General features: G+C 38.6%; 1 protein-coding gene across 1 annotated transcript in view; it reads left to right on the top strand.

Annotated features, from left to right (window-relative positions):
- Positions 1-22,351, top strand: part of LOC122812015 (poly(ADP-ribose) glycohydrolase-like) — a 539,748-nt gene that overhangs the window by 276,809 nt on the left and 240,588 nt on the right. The window contains exon 9 of the mRNA XM_044084234.1: positions 17,163-17,241. Coding sequence (XP_043940169.1) covers positions 17,163-17,241 — 79 coding nt within the window. The remainder of the gene's footprint in view (positions 1-17,162; positions 17,242-22,351) is intronic.

The raw sequence follows: 22,351 nt of genomic DNA on the forward strand, positions 1-22,351 counted from the left end.
ATCTAACGAGAAATCACATCTAACATCATTCAATTTTACTGTCCTTTTATACACTTTTTATGAAAGCGGCCTTTTGATGTTGATGTAATGCAATTTGTTGGGAACTTCCAAAGTCAGTGCTTTGGTATTTCTGATGTCATACAGTTTGTTGTTAAGCTATTTTGTGTGCTGTTTCAAGGTGAATTACGTGACAGTTCAGTAAGTCATCTTTGCCTCCATCCCTGTAGGGAGTTTTTCTTCCTTGCACCTGCATCTCAGGAAATTTCTTATCTGTAATCTTCCTTGAAGCTTGTACTAGACAATGTCTTTTAAAAGAGTTATTCTTATCAGGATTCTTCTTCAAGCTGTAGCAGACCCTGAGCATTCATGTTACATTACAGATGAATGAAGTTTTCTTTGATTTTTAGCTAACAGTTTATCCCTTTTTTAATAAACAGAAATATATGCATATAACTAACTATATTATCCTACAAATATTCAAGCAGACAGAAGTGTATACATATAAATAGCAAACAGAAGTATAAATGCATTTATTTTCACTAGACACACACACACACACACATATATATATATATATATATATATATATCTGTGGTGGTGGTGGTATCCACGGTGGTAGTGCTGCGGTAGCGTTGTCACCTCACAGTAAGACGCTGTCCAGTTCGATTCTCAGCTAGAGCGTCTTCTGCATGGAGACATGCATGAATGGGCGTACCTTCTTTGAAGGTTGTGCGTCAGGGCTGGCAATTTGGCAAGTAAAAGTCAACTGCCAATCATTAGCGGACCGGAGTTCCTCTGTGGCAACCCCTAACCGGGAAAAGCCGAAAGACGCAAAAAAAAAAAAAAAATATATATATATATATATATATATATATATATATATATATATGGCTTCCCTACAAATGATTGAAATTTCAGAAAGCCGAAACCCATATGGCCGAGACCATATGATCGACTTTTGAAATTTCGATCATGCAGAAAGGGCATCTCTGTATAGTGTGGAATGGGAAGATTCCCCTTCTTCCGTACTGTTGTGCGATCTCAGAGTTGGTATATTTAGATTGCAGGGGGTGTGGGGGGTGTATCCTCCCACGGGGGTGCAGGGGGCTTACTCCTCTGATAGCAACATGTAGATAAGTTTTCATTTTCCTTTTTTCTTTTTTTTTTTTACATTTTCAAAATTTCAAAAGTCGAACATATGATCTTGGCCATATGGGTTTCGGCTTTCTGAAATTTCGGTCATGTATAGTAGTCCCATATATAGATATATTCTATTAAACAGAAGTATATATGTCTAAATATATATCTAACAATGAGCATCGATAATGGCAAGACAAAAATGGTCTTGTAACTCACTTGCCTTTTATTTAATGGTTGTGTCTTTTGGCTTTTCCTGGTTAGGGGTTGCCACAGTGGAACTCCAGTCCGCTAATGATTGGCAGTAGATTTTTACGTGCCAAGTTGCCGGCCCTGACGTACAACCTTCAACGAAGGTATGCCCATTCACGCATGTCTCCACATAAAAGACGCTCTACCTGAGAATCGAACAGGGCAACGTCTTACTGTGAGGCGACAATGCTACTGCAGTGCCACCACCGCAGTTGCTTTAATCCTGTGAGCCTGACATACAGAGCATTAAAGGACCCCCTTGTTGAATAAAACCCTTTGCTTAGAAACCCTCGTGATCTGAATGCAAGACAACAGTCAGCCTCAATAAAAATTTATATTAATTTATATTAATCAATTAATTAATTAATATCAGTCAGTCAATCGATCATACTTGGAAATGAGACAGTTTCATACTTCAGAGACGTTCACACCTATGGAATAAACTCTGTCACAGACTCTCTCAGTTAAACTCACCCAATCAATGCATACCTTCAAGAAGAACTTGAACAAATGCATGTTCACCTTTGGGTTTCAACATAGGACCCAGGTTACCAAGCTACTAAATTAAAAATAAGCCTTAAGTCTATACAAAAATGCTCTGAGCCTATATTCATAGGCTATATATATATATATATATATATATATATATATATATATATGTGTGTGTGTGTGTGTATAGGCTCATAGGTAAGTACTAAAGTAATTGCCCTTATGGGCCATTTTAAGTCTAGCTAATAAAATGAGAATCAAACCCTGTATCTTGTGTGTGTGAGGTAAAGACCTTAACCATTATGCCAACACATGATCTGTCTTAATTTGCTTTTGCCATGCTTTCTAAGATGAGGTCTCTCCATCCTCAGTCTGGAAAGGTGGCTGTAAATTAAGCATTCTCCAGAAGGTCTGTCCAGAGATTACCTTTCAGCATCACTGCACTAAATCGCTCCTATTACCTCTTACTTTTATGTTATTAGTTGTATGTTACACACACTTTCACTGTGGGATAACAGCTCAGTTAGCAATGGTGCCAGGAAGATTTTCTAGGTGCTTCTATGAAACCTGTCGTTACTTCCAAACAGCAAACTCTCTAATCCTATCAAGGTATTGCTCTACACAACCAGACCTAGGTTTAGAGTATTGGAACACAATTCACATGCATTCCATTCAACAGCATGCCACCAAGAAGCAGTGTATAACAGTAAGTCAAATACTGAATGAATTGTACAGAAGAACAGCTTTAAATTTGTCATACAAATATTTGTTGCTCCCAAGGATTGCCCACACTGGAGTAAAGGGCCTGTTGTTGTAATTGCAGCAGCCACCTTGAAGGAACTATTGGAATTTAGTTCTATGATTCATCCACGTAACAGGAAATCCAGAACTGTGGATGGCTTTGGGAAGCAAGTCTATGCTTCAGGGACTTTCTCTCTCAGGGCATTAAACTGTATGTCTCATATTATGAGTCTCCAAATTGATTTAGATAATGAAGCACTAAATTCCCTGAGACCTCAAACAATGGATACTAGGAAGGCCATGGGACCTCAACTGGCCATTTCAATGTACATTACTAATGTGACCATGCGGCTAGCTTATAATGCAGCTGACAGTGTATCTAGAGCAACAGGCACTGGCATTACTATTTGTTGTCATGCTTGGCTGAGGTTTTGTGATTTTATGGGCAACTTTAAGGTGCCCTTTTTGAATGCCCCCTATGATGGATCATCCCTTTTTGGTCCTAAGGTGAAGGATACATTGTCTAAGAGTGAGCAAGAAAGCAAGATGATATCTGCCTTTGGATTCCATGTTTACAGACCACAATGATCCTAATTCAAGAATCAAACAGACAGAAAATGGCTCGGGTTTAGAAAAAGCCAGCAGTCTGCATATGACTCTTCTTTTGGCAAGTTCCTCCTTGGCAGGGGGGGGGGTTCTAATAGACAAAATCCTAGTGGCAGAGGGAGTCTACAAAACCAAATCTTCAGAGCTCCTTTCTCTGACAGATCCTTTCAGCTTTATTGAAGGCTTCCCCTCCAGCTCCTCTCTCATTGTAATCAGGAGACATTTGTCCCTTGGATGGCTATCACTCAAGATCCTTGCATGCATGGAATCATATCCATGAGCTACATTATCCCATCCATATCTACTCCCAAACCAACTTATAAAACTATTTCAATTGTTTCACCTCATCAAAAAGACAGACTGCTTGAAAAAGAGTCATCCAGAAGGCCCCACCAAACTACAAAAGAGCCAAATTCTATTCACAAGTCTTTTTAGTTCCAAAAAATAAGGCCCTCCGGCGGATTTTGGACTTAAGCAGATTGAATACTTATGTGAGAAAGACTAGATTCTGGATGGTTGCACTGCAATCCATTCTTCCTCTCCTCAGGAAAAGGGGCTGGATGCACTCGATAAATTCTCAGGATGCCTACTGCCACATAAAGATTGCTGGGTAATCCAGAAGATATCTCTGCTTCCAGCTTGGGGCCAGTCATTATCATTTCTGCACATTTCCCTTTAGTCTCACAACTGCCCCCTTGGTGTTTACCAAACATGTGGCAGAAGCTACCCTCATGTTCTGCCACAGGTATTCCACCTGTTTCCATGTCTTGATGACTGGCTTCTCAATTCAAGTACAAAGAGCCCTTTATCTATGCACAAGGTTATTCATACCACTTGTCAGTCTTTGAGCATCTCTGTAAATTATGAGTAGTCTTTATTGTATTTTATTTAGTTTGTTTACCAGGGCAGTACACTGATCACAATAGACTATTTGCAAGCACAGCCTGGATAAAGAAGTTCACAAAAAAAAAAAAAAAACAATCCAGCAAATTCTCAAACATGGAACATTCACAGAAGGCACAAAATCCCAGACAACTGAAACAAAACCTAGATTTCATAGAATGCAGTCTAGACACAATGTCTCATATTGACACGGTACCACAAACAAGTTTGATTTCAGTTCATTGCCAAGCTCAGGAGGTACTCAGTCTTCTAAATCTACCAGCTTCCGTGGTTTCTTAACTACAGATTCCATGGCAGCATCAGTTGTCCTAGTGCTTCATACAAACTTCTTCATGAGGTTTCTGTTGGACTCTGTCAAGTACAATTGTCGCAGTTAACCCATCCATTTAATTACTCAGTTAAGCTGTCCACCCTGTGCCACCTTCAGATATATTGGTGAATAAGCTCCCATTTGGTAAGTCAAGGATGCCTGATTGTTTCACCTCCCTTTCTATGGCCATGATTACCACAGACACTACCCCATTGGGGTGGAGTGGAGCAGTTTGAGAATGATTTTGAGGAACATTGAACTCTATAGAGGCCCATCTTCACATTGGTGTTCTGGAGATAAGGGCAGTTCGCATAGTGTTGCATGCTCTTCAGGACCACCTTCTGCAGTGTGTGAGCTCTGTCTAGATGTACAATGCATCTGTAGTCTGGTATATCAACATGCAGGGGGAAGCATGCTCCTATCTCTTATGAACAAAGATGTGAGGGTTTCTCAATTGGCTATGTCTTCAGAGCACCTTTTATAGCAATGCATGTACCAGGGTGAACCAATATCCTACAATGCAGGTTGAGAAAGTTTATCCTTGTGCCTCTTGAGTGGTCCCTCAACTACATTATAGTGACAGATATTTTCATTTGCTAAGGCCAGCCTTGCTGCAATTTGTTGCCTTTTCAACCAACATGAAGTGTGGAAGCTACTTTGCTCTCATCCGTCAGCATGAACAGTCACCAAGTGATGCTGTGGTCTATTCTTGTCTACATTATCTTTTCATACCTTCCACCCTCTACCGCTAATATTAAGATTTTTTTCAAAAAGTCTCATTGTGCAAGGCAGCCATAATTCTTTTTGCCCAGACAAACTTGTTTCCTTTGTGCTCCCTTGTTTATGGCATCATCTTTGACAACCACCATGGGTGCTGGGTCACAGACCGGATCTCCTGTGTCATCCATCTGGCAAGCCCCATCTGGACATCAAGTCTATCAAACTGACCACACAGTTTCTCCAATTCCAGTGACGGCCAATGACTTCAACTTTCATCCTGGAGTAGCATGAATCTTGTCTGTTTCTCATAAAGACTCCACTCAAAAAATATAAAAAATTAAGTGGAAAAAGTTTTCATTCTAGGCCACCAACAAGAGTTTGGATCCCTATTCAGCTTCATTTCTTCTGGAAGTTGTGGCTAACCTTTTCCATAAAGCAGCAAGTTATCCTACAATTAAAGTACAGTTGGCTTCTATTTTGAATTTTCATTTTAGTTCAAATTCTCCTACAGCATCTCTAAAATGTTCAGAAGTGTTCCTCAAAGGTGCCATCTGTTGTGGCCTTCAGTTAAATAGTCAGCTCCTGCTTAGAACATTACTTTTCATATTACAAGCCCTCAGACAAGCACCCTTCACAACTGCTTCTACTAAGCTTTAACTATCTGTCGTGGAAAACCTTGTTTCTACTGGTTATAACTTCACCCAGACATATCTCTGAGTTGCAGTCCTTGTCTTGCAAACTTCCTTATTTAATTTTTCCTAAAGATAGAGTCACACTGAGACCCAGCCCCTCATTTATACCTAAAGCTGCAACTGAGTCAGTCTTGAATTAAACTATTCATCTGCCCAAATTCTTTCCCATCTATTCCAATCAAGGTGAATACGTCTTCCATTCATTAGCTGTCCACTGTCAGTTAATTTGTACATCACAAAATCTTCAGGAAAGGCTGATCTGTTGTTTTTGCCTTTCTCTAAAGCTAAATTGGCCTCCAAAGTTTCTAAAGTTACCTCATCCAGATGACTTTGGATCTCCTTTGTCTACAACTCAAAGAGATTGTTGCTCCCGTTTAAGCCAACAGCACATTCTACTTCAACAGTGTCTACCTCTACTTCCTTTTTTAAGAAATTGTCAGTGGATAATATTTGTGCAATAGCTATATGACCTACATTTGTCAAGAATTACAAGGCTAATTCTCATTTCCGGATCCAGAGCTGTGTTTTGTTATACCATTCTCAAAGGAATTCTGTCATAATACCACCCAGGATTCATGATAGCTTGAGACTCGGATGTGTCAAGACAGATGGAGGATATAAAAGTTATATACTTACTGTAGTGATAGATCCTTGTTGTGCATCACCATCTGACTCAACAACCCTTCCTTCTCCTACCAAATTGTCACCTTCTGTCCCAGAAGATTATGATGGGCTTTCTTGAAGCTTTGCCCACTCCCTTCCTCCAGTTAAATTATTTTGTTATTCGAGCCTTTCTTTATTCTTAGGGGTAAATGCAATCTTAGGCATTGTGTCAGTGCATCGCATTATGGAAGAGGGAGAGCTTGAGCACTGGGGAAGCTCTGTACATTTTATGCTGGCTCATATCTGCCTTGTGGTGGATAACCCATGTGTCAAGATGGACAGACTGAGACAAAAAGGATCTAGCATTGTGATAAGTACATAACTTTCATTACATCTTCAAATGTGATCAGAGGAAAAAGGTTCAGGGAAAACAGAAAAAAAACTCAGCACTGCCACATTATTATGTTACAAATGTGCAGGCATACTATGATAGTAAGATGTTAAAAGATTGTATTACAATTATCTTAATTTTCTTATGTATTTTTTAATACCTTTATTGAATTATTACTTAAGACCGAGGTAAACATATATTTATGTAAAAGAAAACAAATCATTTTAACATGTTCACAGTTACAAGAATTACAGATCACATGTATTTTTTATACAATTATCATAAATCCAATGCTACATAAACTGATCAGTTTCTGCCTTCTCTTAAACCTCACTCCTTCTCCAAAACATTATTCTTCATGTGTTCCCACAATTTCCATTTTATTCTGTGTGATTTGCTCCTACCTTTTTCTAAAGAACCCATCTCCCATTATTTTATTTGTTACAGTATTCACTACTTCAAGGTGGTTTAGACTTTGATTTCTATTTTCTAGTTATTGCTTTTTTGGCAACCACCAGAATTAAACTTAACAAGGTCTTACTATATCTGGGAAACCCATATCATATATCCCAGCTCAAAAAAAAAAAAAAAAAAAAAAAAAAAAACACATTTCCTTAGCTAAACCCATTTGCTCACCCAATATTTTTGACAAAGTACTCTGCAGGGAATTTTTAAAGTCTGCCAACATATTAATCTCCCAAAACATATGTTTCAAGTTATCTCTTTCTTCCCTATCACACCTCCAACATTTGACATCTACCCAAGGAAGAATTATTTGGAATTCCCTTAGGGTATAAAAATACCTTTGCAAACACTTCCAAGTAAATATCCTAAATCTTATAGACTTTGTTGCATACTTGAGAACCATGCATATGTCCTTCCATTGTTTCCTTGTGAATTGCTTATCCGGTCTCTCTTTCATATCTTTTCTAACCTCCTCTAATTGATTTCTGTTTTTTTTTTTTTTTGCAGTTTTTTTTTTTTTTGCAGTTTTTTATATGTCCTACTAATCATCAATTTTAACAACAGCATATGTTCTAGATTCAACTAAAAATTCTACTTTCTAGAGCAGGTCTTTCACTAAGGATTCTTCCATCCCTTTCTGTTTGCCTATATTCTGATATCAATCCTGATAGGGAAGGCAGTCTCTAGCCTACAGTTCAAATGTCTCCTTGGCCTCTTCCCACTCTGTTACCTTTCCCTAGATATTTATTCCCAATACTTTGGTTCCTTTGCAGTTTTCTGCAGTATTTTCCAGCCCCCTCTTGCCTATTCTCTGTACCCCTAAATGCAGTTGTACCTATTGGAAGAATCTCCTTTCTCCATTATCATGTTGGCTTAGTTCTTAGAATACTTTCTGCTACTTTCTGGATATATTATTCCCTCTTTTTAATTTCTCCAAATCGTTTGGGTTTCTAATATGATGACAGGAATGAACCCCATTCCTAAGTCAAAGTATGATTAAAGTTCATGAAATTAGTATTGTTTCAGTCTTTGATGTCAGCCAGAAGTGCTCTTCGCAGCACCCACAATGTGCCCAGTAATGACTCCTTCTGCAATTTGCATGGAGTTACATGCATTGGTAACATATCTAAGTATGATTGTAGATTCTTTTTTATAAGATCCGTTGCTCCTACTACTTTTGGAACTGTTTCAGTAGCTTTCTTTCACATTGCTCTCATTTTTGCCTGCAAATCCTGATATTATATGTTTTTTGTCTCTCTGTATGCAAGACACTGTAGTCACTGGGTGTATCAATTTCAATAATCAATGCTACTTTTCTCTTCTTTTCATGGACCACTATATCTGGTTTTCTCACATCTATCTTTTGAATTGTTGGTAATCAGTGATCCCATGTGGTGTAGACTTCATAATTTTCTATGATGCTTTGTGGCTCATGTTTCCAGTGCTTTTCAGCCACTTCAGTAACATAATGTTTACACAATCCCCAGTGCAACAGTCTTGCCACATTATTATGCCTTTTAGTGTACAGGCCTTCTGCCATTAGTATGTCACAACCAGCAGTGAGGTGCGAGACTGTTTCCAATTCTGTTTTACAAAACCTACATTTGTCTGTTTCTCCCACATGTTCAATGAACTTTGTAAACCAACATGTATGTAGCACACTATCTTGTACTGCCAATATTAACCTTTCATCTTTTGGTTTGAATTCACCTCTTTTTAACTATTCCTGCATTCGATCTTGATCAACATGAGGTTCTTCCAGACGTTTTCTATACTTGCAAATATATTTATGCATTTTCCACATTTCTTGCCTTCTCATGTGGTCCTTCACCTTATATTCTTTCTTTAGTTTTTTGGCACTTTCAGTTGCTGCCTGATTTTTATCTACTTCTGGTTTGATTGCCATTCCCACTTTACACCAATATGCTTCTGCTAGACTAAGCAGGAAAGTCAACTTACATTTATTCTCCTCATGTTTCAAAACTTTCACTAGGTTTGGGTCTTGTGGTGTCAGCAGATATGTGTGCAGTCCCATGATTGTAGATCTATACATGTAATCAATTTCAAGGAGACCCATACCTCCTTCGGAACAGGGAGTATATAAATCATTTGGTGAGCATGAAGCATCCTTCTTGTTTTCCTGTCTAATCTGTCCAACACATTTTAGGGCCAGTCAGTCACTCTAAAACTGTAAGTTAGGACAGGAGGAGCAAATTGGTTTATAGCTTGAATTTTGTTCCTAAATATCAACGCTATTTTCAGGATTAATTTAAGTCTTTTAAAATATTCTTTACTAAATTTTATTCGCATTTGTTCATGTTTTATTGTTGATCCTTCATCAATTCCCAAATATTTATACACTCCTTGCTCAAGTTCTTTTATATCACATTCCTGTCCTAGACTGATATTTTCTTGGTGCTGCAGTTTTCTTGCTTTAAAGGTTGCTTTTGTAAATTTTTCAAGACCAAATGACATTCTTATATCATCTGAAACAGTTTTGACTACTTGCAGATGTGCTTTCAGTTCCTTATCTGATTAGCTATACAGTTTTAAATGATCAACAAAGAGAGGATGAGACGTATTTACACTTTGTTGTTTCTAGGACCCAAATTATAGCCATGGCCTAATCTGTTAAGAAGACAGCTTAATGGGTTAAGGGCAAGGCAGAATAGCAGTGGTGACAAGGAGTCACCCTGGAATATCCCCCTTTGAAATTGTATCCCTGGAATAATAATTTGTCCTTTATCATGGCTTAATTGCAAAGTGGTCTGCCAGTGTTTCATGGCCACTGCAATGTAATCGATCAGTGTAGGGTGTATCTTAAACATTTTTAAGCATTGTTTTATCCATGAATGCTTTTTATAGTCAAACCATGCCATGCCATACTTAGATTCTTCCCCTTTTTACAGTTCTCCACTATGACTTTATTTAGCAACAAATGAGCCTTTGTTCCATATGACTTTCTTTTATTGCCCTTTTGTCGTATTGCCATAATTGGGTTTGCTTCTAAATGACTATAAACTCCGTTGACATCAGTTCCGGTATATAGTTTATACATTGTAGGAAGGCAAGTTATTGGTCTATAATTTTAGGGTAGCTTGCAGGTTTACTCTTGAGTAGGAGCATTGTTCTTCCTGTTGTTAACCAGGCTGGTGTCTGTTCAGATTGCACATATAAATAGTCCTCCCTCGTGGCTAAATCCTCATGCAAAGGTGTTAATACTTTTAGCCAGAAGTTAGGTACTGCGTCTGGGCCTGGGATTTTCCAGTTAGAGGCTTTTCTTAACTTTGTTTCAATCTCTCTGGCTGTTACTTCATCCCTTTCATATCCTGTACCTTTATACTTCTTATTCTTTCGTTTACTTCTTATATCCATTTAGCATCTTTGTTATGTTCCACAGGATCTTCATAAATACTTCAACAAAATATATCTACTTCTTTTTTTGGTGGTCTTTCTATTCCTTTTACCTTGTTTCTCAATTCTCTATAAAACATTTTGGGTCATCAATAAATTGCTTATTTTGTACTTTTCTTTCATATTTATCTGTGTATCTTCTAAGTTTTTCTGCCTGTGCTGATATTTTTAGTTTATTATTTGCGATAGTGCTGATCTGTTATAATATTGCACATTGTTTTTATCACGTTTATCCTTCTGAATATTTTTGTTGATCTGTTCCCTCTTCTATACTCCTCTAACAGTGACTGTTCTTCTCCTAATTGCTTTATCGTTTTCTCTACTCGATACTTCCATGATAGTGTTCACTTTCTCCCCTTCCTTTCCCTTAGTACCCTGTGCTCTTGTAGTAGAATTTTATCTATTATTAATTTAGCTGCAGAGTAATATATCCTGTTTACTTCTGTTATATTACATGGATCTCTATGGACAGTCCTTATTACTGTGTTCATTTGTTTTATCAAACTTCTAACTTTTTGGGTTTTATTGACCTTCTGCAGTCTATTTCTTTCATTGATCTTAATATGTTTATCTATCTTTATTAAATCAAACAACTCTTCTCTTAGCTCATTTTCTTCTAAACAGAGGGCACATTTTTGATTTCCATTTTCTGCAAGCATTCTATTGAAAGTTCTTTAGCCTCTTCCTGTGGCACATTCTCTTCAATTTCATCCAATGTCATCCTCTGTTCTGTCATAAGGGAACTCACTGGCCTATCACTCCCAAACATTGACTGCGTCAGAGTTGCCACAGTTTCCTGTTCCTTCCCTTGCTGTCCAGCTTCAAGTGAATGTTTATTCTGATTTCCTGTGGTAGGCTCCACAATATCTTATTATGGCAACTGACCAGTTGCTTCCCATTCCACTGGTTTCTCCTTAATTTGGGCATCCATTGCTCTATCCTGCTGTGATGTTTTTGAGTTAGATTTTCTACACTGAATCCTTCACTTTGCAGGTACTCCATAACCTCAGTTTCTATTTTTTTAACTTCTCTATTACTAATCATCTTTTCTACTTTTCCTCTTTGTCTTCTTATTTTTTGTATTGTAAAACTTTCCATGTCCGGATTCCTTTACCTGTATTTATCTTCAAATATCTTTTGTGCTGCCCTTTTTATATTGATTAGTTTTGTTTTCTCCTTTGCATAAATATTACACCATGTTAAATCTCTTTTTCTTCTCCATGTCCATATTTCTTCTTCAGATATCTCCTGATCTTCCTTTGCTTCCTGACTTTGGAGACTCGTTCCACCATACTATGATGTAACCTGTGTTAGACCTTCTAAACCAGTGGTGCACAACCTTTTTTGTGGGGAGGGCCACTACATGAATCCTTAATGCATCTGCGGGCCACCTCAAAACATTGTACGTTGTTACAAATTAACAATAGGTACAGGTGACTGGCATTTTTACTTAAGACAGCAGTCATGAAATTTCCTGTTTTCTACATTAACTTGCAGCCATGACTTATTACAAACTCTTGCAGAAAGTTACTACTGTTTACTGACTACAAGTTATAAATAAAGAATATTTACGTCCGTGGCTAAAATTTGAGGTGTGAGCAACTGCAGTCAGTTAGGTAAGTAAGCACGTGCTGGAAAGTTTGCATGGCTGGAGTAAGGCATAGTATTTTTTCACTTTTTTAAAAAATTTTTGGTTAATCTCTGGGGGCCGGATGGCATTGTGTCATGGGCCGGAAGTTGTGCACCACTGTTCTAAACCAAATTCTTCACTTCGCAGGCACTCCATAACTTCAGCTTCTATTTTTTAACTTCTACTTTACTTTCTTTTCTACATTCCCTGTCTGTGATATTATTTTTTATTGTGAAATTTCCCATATCTGGATGCCTTTGGCTGTATTCCTCTTCGAATGTCTTTGGGGGCTGTCTTTTTTGTATTGATTCATTTGGCTTTTGACTTTGCATAAATATTGCACCGTATCAATTTTTTTCCATGTCCATATTCCTTTTTTATATTTTTCAAAAATCTCTAGGTTTTGTGTTTATATTTTCACACTTCCTCAGATACTTCTTTTTCCAAACAGATCAAATTTTCTTGGTCTATGTAATGTTTTCCACAAATCTGTTGTATTAATGAACACAAATTTTTATTTGAGGCTTCTGACAGTTTTTCTTGTGGAAATATTTTCTTTCCTCTAGTTTCTCTCTTAATCTTTTTGTATGTCTTGTGTCTGGAATTTATTGGCTTTTTGCATAATAGTAACAATGCATAATGTCTTTCTTATCCTCAATAGTCCACTCTATTGTCTTTATGGCTCTATCTGGTCTATCAGTTTTTGTGATTTTGGTGAACTGCTACTTCCTTCTACAATGGGGGGGGGGTATCCTTCCCCTGGGCCTGGCCTGGCCCCATTGTAGGAATGTTTCTGTATTTTGAGGATTCTCCACTGTTAATTTTTTCCAGTCCTGGCACCAGTGCGACTACCAGGATTGGGCACTTTTTTTTAATTCTGGGTCTCGTGTACCCTGCTGTCTTTTTTCATTTTTGACCTACTTCTGTCCATGATATATGTTATATGCTATATAAAATATATTCTATATATATCAGTGTCATCTTGGTGAGATTTTGTGAAAAACAGGGTCCATCTCTTGAAGGTAGTCACCAAGACTTGAGGATGAACTCAGTTTCAGCAATATTACCCTCCATTCAGACCCTCTCTCCACTTGAACCCCACCATATTGGGTGTCATTATTGTCCTTAAGGATCTGCATCCAAAATTCCACTTTGTCCTTATTTCTTGAAATTCTTCCTGCTTCATCATGCCTTTCACTTTGAAGTATAGCTTTTTGTTTGTTTTAGGTATATAAGCCTTAGATTTGCAGCTCTAAAATATCCCTTCAAATCAGGTAGACCTAAATTACCTTGTTCTATTGGAAGGATCAACTTATCCCACTTAACCTTTGCCCTCTTTCCCTCTTGTATAAAATCATTTAACGCTTTATTAATTACTATCCACAACTTCTCATCTCATTGATAAAAATGTCTGAACTGTATTTAAAACTAAAGCAACTAAACACATTTTCACTGTATCTTGCTATCCATATCCATAAAAATGCTTCAGATTTCTCAGTTTTTGTATTATCTTTTGTTTAGTTTCTTCCCACATATCCTTAGCTGCCATAACGGAATGATTTTAACTCATATTCCTACATACTTCATTTTATCATGTCCCCTTAAATATGGGTATTGCTGAGCCAATTAATGTGTGGGTACAGAGTTTAGCAGCTATATTCTTTGTTTTGTCTTTATTAATTTTATATCCTGAATGTATTGAATCTGTCTCAGAATGTTCCACAACACTGAGATGTCCTTTTCTAGTTTTATTGGGTACAAACTAATATTGTCTGCAACTAAAGCCAACTTTTCTTGCTTACCATATCAATTATATCCTTGAATTTCTGAGTCTCTTATTTTCTTTAACAATAGCTCTAAACATAAAGCAAATAACAAAGGTGGAAGAGCACACCCCTGCCTGGTTCCCTCTGTTCAGACACAACTTATCAGAGAGGAACCTTCCCCTTCAATCCCTCATATACCCCCCAATTAACATTATTATTGTATCAGTGAATGCAAATGCTTTCATTGTCCAACTCATAAAATCTAAGCTTACTCTGTTGAATGCTTTCCCTGTATCAAGACCCACCTACAACATTCCGCTGCCCTCTGGATCATCATTTTCCTGTTAAGATTGTCAGATGTTTGCCTTCCCTCCACAAAATCACATTGATCCATATCTATCAGTTTTGGCAACATGTTTATCATTCTTTTACCTGCTATAGACATAAACACTTTATAAGCATAATTTAAAATTGAAATGGGTCTATATGAAGCTGGGTCTGATGGGTGTTTACCATCTTTAGGTGATACATCCACCACAGCTTTCTTCCAGAATGTTGGTGCTTCCCCTCCTTTTAAAATACTGTTAAACAACAACACCTAAATATTTATCACTTTCTTCCCTCCTAGCTTCCAAACTTCCACACTTTCACAGGAATGCCATCTATTCCTGTACACCTTCCTGCAAATTGCTTATACAGCATTGTTTTCATCTCATCTCCTCCTTTCATAACTTTTAATTGTTAAGCCTCATCTACCTCTGACTGTGGCATACTTAAGTCTTCCATAAATAATTCCATGTGTACATTTTCTTGATTTCCATGTTTCTCTACTTTATGCACATTTTCATAAATTTTCCGAAATATCTCTTGCTGAATACCCATCCTGAAATCCTTTCATTATCAAGTTCATATCATTGCTATTTGCATTTCTTAATATAATTCAATACTCTTACCTTTTTGTCTATACCTGTGAGGCCATTAATGTTCCAAAATAATATGAATACTATAGCCATTATGATAAGAAGTTATTATGCCTACATATTATATATGACAGCTTTCTAAAATGTCTATTTCCAACTTTTGTATTACATGCACCCACTAATGTTTGGCAGGCTAATCTCTTATACAGTTGTTTCTTGTAAAATGCGATATTGGTTCAAAAGGAAATAAGACATTTTGTTTTAATGTTCTTTTTCCTTCGTTTGTCTGGTTTTAGTAAGATTATTGCAGATTAAAAATCACTGGCACAGACTCACAATTAACATATGTCATACAGGGTCAGACATGATGTCTGCTGTAGTGTTCAGTTAGTGGCCAAACATACACAACACTCCCTCAGGGAACATCTTAACAAGGGTCAAAATATAAAAAAGACTCAAAAAAAACTTTCACTCTCTTTGTTTTGTGTAGATATGCTGCTCATCATTTTGCTTCAAAATTTTGTTTGCTTCTTCTAATAGTGTATGACTCTTTATAAAACAGTATCATTTATATCTTTACCAGTTCTCCATCTCAGTGGAAATGGCTACCAGTGTTATTTAAGTCAATTCCTTAATTACTTTGCAGGTCCGTCAGTGTGCACTGGGGATGAAGTTCTCTGCATTGTCACAGGACATACAGTACACTTCAAATCCCTGGAATTTGAAAGGAAAGCCTGTGGAGGGTCAGTGGTTTCCTTTGTTCGGGATCTAGTGGATTTGGCTGAGACGTACATACATTACTGCTACATCAAGTCACAAAATTGTGCAACAGGCAAGAGCTAAACCATGAGACAAATAAAATGGAATTCTCTGAGTTCAGCTGATCGTTTGTGACAACATGACTACTGTCACTTACTTTGTTTCAATGTCACATGCACACTGTGGAAAAAAATCATAAATCTTTTATATTTATGTGTGCACTAATATAAGTGTACTGGGATTTTACTCAGTCTGAATGCTGGCATCCTTGGGAAGTAATATCATTGAAATTCAACACCTCTCACCTCTCTATGTCATGGTGAAAAACATAATCCTATGCAGGTGCATGCATAAACAATGCAACAGACTAGTCATTTTTATCATTTTTACCATCTGTTGTAGGTTACCTGTAGTTATACAATGACCCCCCCCGCCATTAATATTCCAAAACATGCACACTGATTGGTCAGCGTGCACATTGTAAATCAGAGTTATAGTAATGGAAAAAGGTCCGGTCGCCCGGACTCTTTCCATTAGTATAACTCTTTTTTTTTTTTTTTTTTACCGCAATGGAGAACACAAGATCTCCATTGCTTTTTACAACCTGTCTCGCTATGTTAAACAAGTTTAACATAGCGAGACAACTTTAAAAAAAGCAACGGAGCATCTCTGTTGCTTTTTTTAAATCAAGTCTCGCATGTTAAACCAATTTAACATAGCGAGGCACTTTAAAAAGCAACGGAGATCGTGCTTTCTCCGTTGCGTTTTTCAAACCTGTCCCGCTATGTTAAATGAGTTTAACATAGTGAGACAGGTTGTAAAAAGCAACTGAGATCTTGCTTTCTACATTGCTTTTGCCCAGCTCTGATGTACTGTGTAAGTATACGCATGCGCAGTACATCAGAACTGCCGCAGAATACCAGACAGCTGCGGAAGGGCAGCAAGGAGGCATTATACAATGCCATTATTTAAGAAAAGTAATTATTTTTTTTCTTAAATAATGTCATTATATAGCAATAACCCACTTCTGGGTGTGGGTAATGCTGGATTTACCCACGGTTGTCTTTGTTTGGCCACTCGGGCTTCGCCCTCGTGACCAAACCACACCAACCGTGGGTAAATCCAGCATTATCCACACCCAGGCATGGGTTATTGCTATATTCTACAACAGAATGTAGTAATGATGCTCAGTTACCAATTGATGGGAAGTAGATAGAGACCTAGCTGCAAAAGGATGACATGTGGACCTTGCATATCATGTAAGGTAATTATTTCTATGTTGTGCTTTTTTGTGTTGTTTTTGATTTTATAGAAAGATAACTGCAACCATAGACTGTGTTTGATTTGAACATTTTTTTTACCAGGAGCACAGCAGTACAGCAGATATTCTGGATACAGTGACACATTCCGGTGGGAAGGACCTCATATAGATGTGACCCCAAGGTAAGAACTGAACTGATCTCAGGATTTGTTAATATAAAATATGATCCCTCCTGGAGGAAGTAAAAACACCAAGTAAAAAAAACAAAACAAAACAAAAAAACTCAATGTTTCTGGGTTAATACATCTGGTGTAGGAGTTATTACAAGTGATACATAGATTGCATGTTAATTTCTGGAGAAATCTGATATCAGAATTGCATGAACTGATACAGAGATCACATGCTAATGCCAGGACAGGCTGGATTTATTCCATTAATGAAATTTGGCTGTTGGAATGGTATGTTGGAAGTATAAATATAGCTGCGAAAGCAAAGTGGATTATCTGTAACATCTACACATAGGAAAAAAGTAAATCTGTAATAGTAAAGTCTAATAAACTAGAGCATAAGATGATAATAGTAAATTAACTTGAATTTCATATTTTATTGTTTTGTCATATATATTGTAAATGTTTGCACACATATGTATGGATAACCACACACACACACACACACACACACACACACTTTGCAAGGGTGAGCACAGCAGCTGCATGAGTTATGATCTCACAGTCACACTACACCACTGAAGAAAAGTAAAATTGAGGAAATAGGAAAAAGATAGTAATATCTGACCAAACAGACACTGAACATTCATAAGATAATCCGGTGTGCATATATGTGTGTGTGTGTGTGTGTGTGTGTGTGTGTGTGTGTGTGTGTGTGTGTGTGTGTGTGTGTGTGTGAGACACATTTGAAAAGCACAGCCCAGTTTCCCGATTGCCCCAGAGCCCTTTCTGGTAAAGTGTATGCGTCCCTATCAAAACCATGAAAGACCATAACACCAAACTCCAAAACATCAAGACCAGCATGGCGAAAGTGCAAAATAACAAAAAGCGATGACAATGAAAACCAGAATATCAAACCTGCACACATCAAAGGTAAAAGCACTGGGCACAACACAGACAAAAGCTTTTGCACAAGGGGGCACCCCCATGTACCCCCTACTTTTTATATATACCACCTCTGAAATTGCACTGCAACTGGGAAAGAGAAAGACCCCAAACACGGCTGTACCGCAATCTCACACAATAAAACACCTGCCTGGTTCATTGTTGTGGGTTTCATTGTCATTAGCTTTTATTATTTTGCACTTTCGGCATTCCGGTCTCAATGTTTCTGTGTTGTGGTCTTTCGTGGTTTTGATAGGGACCAGTGTGTGTGTGTGTGTGTGTGTGTGTGTGTGTGTGTGTGTGTGTGTAGATATGTTTTTGTTAGTGGCATACATAAGAATGATAGTTCAACCAGTGATATTGATTGCTGCCAGCAGTGTGTATAAATTTAGATATCTTAAGTCCTCCTTTAAATGTTCTTCATGTTTTACTGTTGCAGTCATTACATTTGGGTAATCTGCTGGCAGGTTGCCCTCAGTCGGCCTGAATTCCAAAGTCTTGGGTCCTGCGTTGGTTGCTGTCTCCTCTTCCATGACGTCAGGTCATCAGGGGTATAAAACAAGCAGCCAACGCCATTTTCTTTAGTCTTTCTTGCCGAGCGGTGCCTAAAGCAGAAGCATTTCGCAAGTGCTGGTCATCCGACTCCTGAAATATTTGAGTTTGAATTTCAGAACCGAAGTCTTCACTAAAGCTAAGTACCCCATTGGGGAAACTTTTTTCTTGCTCCATACCGATGTCAGAAAAAGTTAATTGTATTACTTATGGGAAGCAAATACCTCATAAAGATTTCCATTTATACTGTATTCCTTGCCTAGGGCCCTGATCACAACGTGCCTGGCTGTTGGTTTTGTGTTAGATTTAACCAACGCACTATTAAGCGTCAGTATATTTTTGCCTCAAAGTATTTTGGAAACAGATTTAACTACCCAGAAATGTCGTCGGATAGCAATCCGACTACCAGAGTACATAAAAAACGCAAAGAAAAGGACAGAGACATACAGTTGAGGTCCAAAACCAATGACGAAACTTCTTCTAAGCCAGTCGCCAGTTCGCCGGTACTCAGTGAGGCACTTTCACAGCCCCTGATACCCGCTACTTTCGAGTCACAGGCCCCTACCGAGACCCATGTGGAGTCCAGCATGCTGCGAGTTACTCAAAGTATTGGACCCACGGATGTATCTACCTCGGATGGGTCTGGAGCCGCTGAGCAGGCACCAGCTTCTGAGGGTGTATTCAGGCCTCAACATTTTTATATCAAACGATGACAGCTGCAAAGACAAAAGCAACTTCTAAAACTAAAAAACTGGCACATGAGCCACGTGCACAGGCTGCTATGCCTAAAAAACAGATGATCAAAATGGCTGAAGACCTTATTACCTTGATCAGGGGTTCCCATCCCCATCCTGATAAGAGGCCTAGGCAAGACACTGATTATGAATCTTCATATCAGGTTTCTATTTCTTCTGATTCCTCTTCTGATCAGGAATTATCTATACCTCCCTATGAGGATTCTGACGCAGAGGAGTCTATACCAACTGCATCACCTCCTGAGGATTATTCATTTGGAGAATCCTTGCATACTTTGAGGGAGCATTTTCACTGGGATAGTCAAGATTTCTCAGAATCAAAAAAGAGGCTCAGGGATTTCCTTCTTCTCCCTCAGCACAGGCCTTTAGAAATACCCTCTGTTTTAGTCATTGTGGATGATGTGTTGTCAGAGTCAAGCTTGACCCCTGATTCCTTACCTCCGGCTCCCAGCAAGCCTGACAGATATTACAGGGTCCATGACTCGCACAAATCTTTGTTTAGAAACTCTGCTGCTGATCCTGAAACTATTTCACAGGGTCCAAAGGGAGTTAAGGCCTCAACAGCAAAAAATCCTACCCCCTCTGACAGAGATTCAAGGGCACTGGATAGATGAGGAAAAAAGGTTTATACATCTGCAACCTTGGCAGTTAGGGCCTTCAACTGCCAGTTTCATATGCTCAAGTATCAACAACATGTTATGGGATTGCTGAAACAGAAAATGATGTTGATTTCTGAATGTGCAGAAAATAAAGAATTGCAGGAATTATTGCATGCAGCTGAACAGGTTGGAAAACATACTTTGCAATATGGTTTTGATTCCTTAGCAGCCTCCTGCATGGCCGCAGTTACTGGATCTGTGATTAGGAGGCATGCCTGGCTAAAAGAGCAAAATTTGCCTGATCATGTTAAAGCTAAATTACTGGATGCACCTTTACAGCATGATTCTCTGTTTGGTATTAAGGCAGAAGAGGTTTTAAAAAAACTGGAAGACAAAGCTAAGTCTATGCAAACTGTAAAAGACTTCTTACAAGTGCAGCCACCAAGATTCAGTAGACACTGGCCTACAAAAAATTGGTCCTTTCCTGTGTCAGACAGAGCTCAAAGGGGCAAATCCAGACACCCTAAGGGTTCCAGATACCAGCCACAAGATTCATTCAGGTCAAAGCAATGGGGCGCTTTTACCTCCAAATTTGGAGGAGATAAAGCGCAAACCTACAGAAAACAGTCCCAATGACTTCCCTCTGCATTCAGCAAGCACTTACCTTTTGGCAGCACCCTTAGGGGGAAAATTAGCACTTTTTGCTCAAAATTGGCAGTTAATAACCCAGGACAAGTGGGTGCCAAACAGTATCACAGGGATACAGATTCCATTTCCATACTCTGCCAATGGCAAACGGTTGGCTAGATCTGCCAAAAGAATCAATGGGCAGAGGCAGAGAAACCGGTTACGTCCTTCATGTATATGGGGGCCATGCAGCCAGTACCAGAACAGGAAAAAGGACAAGGTTTTTACTCAAGACTGTTTTTGGTATCCAGAAAGGACAAAGCCTGGTGCCAAAACTGGATTTATCAATTTTGAACACATACCTGGACATTCCAAAATTCAAAATACTGACTTTGCAGCAGCTTCTGCCCATGCTGGGCAAGAATGCTTGGCTGGTGACATTAGACCTAAAAGAGGCATACCTGCATGTCCCAATAAGGCAACCGTGCAGAAGATACCTCAGATTCAAGGCTGGCTTAATGCATTACCAATTCTTTGCACTGCCCTTTGGCTTATCTACTGCGCCCAGGGTCTTTACAAAGTGCCTGGCACCAGTAATTGCTTTTTGCAGACAAAGAAGTATACAAATATATCCTTACTTGGACGACTGTCTCATTCAAGCAGAGAACAAGGACATTCTTCTTCAACACCTGGCATTTGTGAAAAGGCTTCTAACATGCCTAGGGTACACAATAAATGAAAAGAAATCACAACTGGTACCCTCTCAAAAGATAACATTCCTGGGTGCAAGCTTGAATACAACTGCCCAGATGGCTTACCTCATGCCAAACAAATAAAGGCAACTGACTACTTCAAACTGATGGCAACAAAAACCCAGTTATCTGCAAGACAAACTCTGCAGGCTTTGGGCTTCATGGCATCCTGCATCCTACTGATTCCATATGCTAGACTGCATATGAGGAAACTTCAATGGTACCTACAAAGTTTATGGAGTCAACATTGTCACAGTCTGGAAACAATGATTCCTCTCATTCTCTGCCTACAACAGGAGTTTCTATGGTGGGCAAAGGCATGTCACCAAAACATGGGACGAACCTTCACTCTACCCCCTGCCAGCCAAACCTTAACAACAGAATCAGATTATGCCTGGGGTGCCCACATGGCGGGAAGATGCATTCAGGGCATATGGACCCCAAAACAAATGCATCTACATATCAACCAAAAAGAGATGCTAGCTGTTCAAAATGTCCTGACAGCCTTCAAGGACTTACTTCATCCAGGACAACTACTGATAAAGATGGACAACACCACGGTTATGTGGTATATAAACAAGCAGGGGGGCACGCACTCATACCCCCTTTGCAGATTAGCCATGGCACTGTGGGACACAGCTTTGACTTGCCAAATACATCTTCAAGCTCAATTCCTGCCAGGAAAACAAAATACTCTGGCCGACGATTTAAGCAGAAACCTTATGAACCCTCACAAGTGGAAACTAGATCCACAAGTCTTCAGCATGATAACAAAGAAATGGGGGAGCCCAGACATAGATCTATTTGCCTCTCCTCAAAATTGTCAATTTAAAAGATTCTGCACAAGGACTTATCACAGACATGCATGGAAAGTGGACGCCCTATCCTTCAGTTG

The sequence above is a fragment of the Protopterus annectens genome, chromosome 9.part0, assembly GCF_019279795.1.
Source record: "Protopterus annectens isolate FY-2018-M chromosome 9.part0, PAN1.0, whole genome shotgun sequence".
Taxonomy (NCBI): domain Eukaryota; kingdom Metazoa; phylum Chordata; order Ceratodontiformes; family Protopteridae; genus Protopterus; species Protopterus annectens.